At 48.0% G+C, this 2,567-nt stretch overlaps 1 protein-coding gene across 1 annotated transcript in view; it reads right to left on the bottom strand.

Moving 5' to 3' along the window:
* LOC125483090 (nuclear valosin-containing protein-like) overlaps nt 1–2,567 on the bottom strand; it is a 57,516-nt gene that overhangs the window by 38,938 nt on the left and 16,011 nt on the right. Inside the window, exon 10 of the mRNA XM_048596617.1 lies at nt 144–174. Coding sequence (XP_048452574.1) covers nt 144–174 — 31 coding nt within the window. The remainder of the gene's footprint in view (nt 1–143; nt 175–2,567) is intronic.

The raw sequence follows: 2,567 nt of genomic DNA, 5'->3' as shown, positions 1-2,567 counted from the left end.
TAGTTTAGGTTAGATGGGCTTCAGATTGGTTTCACAGGTCAGCGCAACATCGAGGGCCGAAGGGCCTGTACTGCGCTGTAATGTTCTATGTTCTATAAGACAGGAAGTGATAAAGCAGGAAACTGCAGGCCAGTCAGTCTAACCTCGGTGCCTGGCAAACTATTGGAAACAACTCTAAGGGACAGAATTAAAGTGCAATTGGAGAAGCAGGGATCAATCAGGAACACTCAACGTGGGTTTGTTAAGGGAGATCACATCTGAGCAACTTGATTGAATTTGCTAAAAGAGGTGTGGGTGAGGGCAATGCATTCAATGTGGTCCCCTTGGCACTTTGTGTTTGTATTCTTTCACAGGGCATCGCTGACCAGACAGCATTTATTGCCCAGAGAGCAGTTAAGAGTCAACCACATTGCTACGGGTCTGGAGTCACACATAGGCCGGACCAGGTAAAGATAACAATTTCCTTCCCTGATGGGCATTAGTGAACCAGACAGGTTTTTCCCGAGAAAAGTTTCATGATCATCATTAGACTCTTAATTCCAGATTTTTATTGAATTCATATTTCTCCATCTGCCATAGTGGGATTTAAACCAGATTCCCAGAAAAATTACCTGGGCATTGGAATTGATAGTCCAGCATTAATACCAAGAGGCTGTCGCCTCGCCTTTAGCAAGGCTTTTGATAAGGTCCTGCCTGAAAGATTGATGCCAAAAGTAAGACCCCATGGATCCAAGGAAATTTGATAAATTGGATCCTTAATTGGCTGAGTGGCAGGAAGCAGAGGGTGATGATTAAGGGTCTTTTATTGTCTGGAAGCCTGTGTAGCAATGTTCCAGCCCTTGCTGTTTGTGGTATATATAAATGATTTAAACTTGAATTTCAGAAGGATGATCAGTAAGTTCACTTTCACCTGGTCTATCTCTGACTCCTCCCTTCCCTTCCTCGACATTTCTGTTTCCATTTCTGGGGACAGACTGACCACTAATATCCATTACAAACCCACCGACTCCCACAGCTACCTGGACTATACATCCTCACACCCCACTTTCTGTAAAGACTCCATCCCATTCTCTCAGTTCCTCCGTCTCCATCGCAAATGTTCAGATGAGGCCAACTTCATCAAGGGAGCCTCCGAAATGTCCACATTCTTCCTCAACCAAGGATTCCCCAGCTCCGTTGTCGACAGGGCCCTCAATCGGGTCCAACCCAGCTCCCGCAATTCTGACCTCACCACTTCTCTTCCCTCCCGCAACAGTGATAGGGTTCCCCTTATCCTCCCCTACCATCCCACCAGCATCCACATCCAGAAGATCATCAGACGCCATTTCTGCCACCTCCAGACACATATTCCCCTCCCCTCCCTTGTCCGCCTTCCGCAGCGACCGTTCCCTCCGGGACACCCTGGTCCACACTTCCTTCACCCCAACACCTCCCCACAGTCCTACGGCACCTTCCCCTGTAACTGGTGAAGGTGCAACAACTGCGCATTTATCTCCTCCCTCCTCAGTATCCAGGGGCCCAAACATGCCTTTCAGGTGAAGCAACACTTCACCTGCACTTCCAAGAATCTAGTCTACTGCATTCGCTGCTCACAATGTGGTCTCCTCTACATTGGGGAAACGAAGCATAGACTTGGCGACCGCTTTGCAGAACATCTACGTTCTGCTCGCAAAAAAGACCCTGAACTACCTGTTGCCTCCCACTTCAATGCACCACCTTGCTCCCTGGCCAACATCTCTGTCTCTGGCTTGCCTCAGTGTTCCAGTGAAGCCCAACACAAGCTGGAGGAACAACACCTCATTTTCCGCTTGGGGACCCTACCGGACTCAATATTGAGTTCAATCATTTTAGGGCCTAAACTCTCCTATGTCCCAGCCCCCCACACCAGGCCTTGTTACCACATAGCCTGTCACTACACACACCCTGTTGTTAGTCACTAACAGTCCCCATTAACAACTATTCACCCTCCCAGCCTGATCGTTAGCAAATCCTTTGTCTGTCCAACTGTCTTTCTCTCTCTTCGGGCTCTATCCTATCGTTTACTCCCTACCCCACCCACCTCCCTATTTCCTGCATATGAACTGACGTTTTCCCAGCCACCATCAGTTCTGAGGAAGGGTCACCGGACCCGAAACGTTAACACTGTTTTCTCCTCCACAGATGCTGCCAGACCTGCTGAGCTTTTCCAGCAACTTTGTTTTTGTTCCTGATTTACAGCATCCGCAGTTCTTTTGGTTTTTATTTGATATAGGATGAATGGTAGGAGCTAGGAAGCACAGAGAATCAGTGGGATGGTGGTGTGCATGTCCATTAGTTGCTTAAGGAAGTGGGATAGGGAAGAAAAGTGGTTCAGAATGCATATGGGACACTTGCCTGCATTAGCCAAGGCAGAGAGTTTAAGAGCAGGGAGGGTTTGGTGAAACCAAAAGTTAGTGAGGCGGCAGTTACAGTGTACAGTTGCAGTTTTGTAATCTCTCTTATAGGACTGGATTGCAGAGGGTGCATCACCATCACTACCAGTCTATACGGCTGGTAAAGACTGCCACAGACCATCACTACCAGTCTAT

Source organism: Rhincodon typus, chromosome 5, assembly GCF_021869965.1.
Source record: "Rhincodon typus isolate 14 chromosome 5, sRhiTyp1.1, whole genome shotgun sequence".
In the NCBI taxonomy this organism is placed as follows: Eukaryota; Metazoa; Chordata; class Chondrichthyes; order Orectolobiformes; family Rhincodontidae; genus Rhincodon; species Rhincodon typus.
The sequence above is the reverse complement of the archived record's forward strand: the minus strand, read 5'-3'. Positions and strand labels throughout refer to the sequence as shown.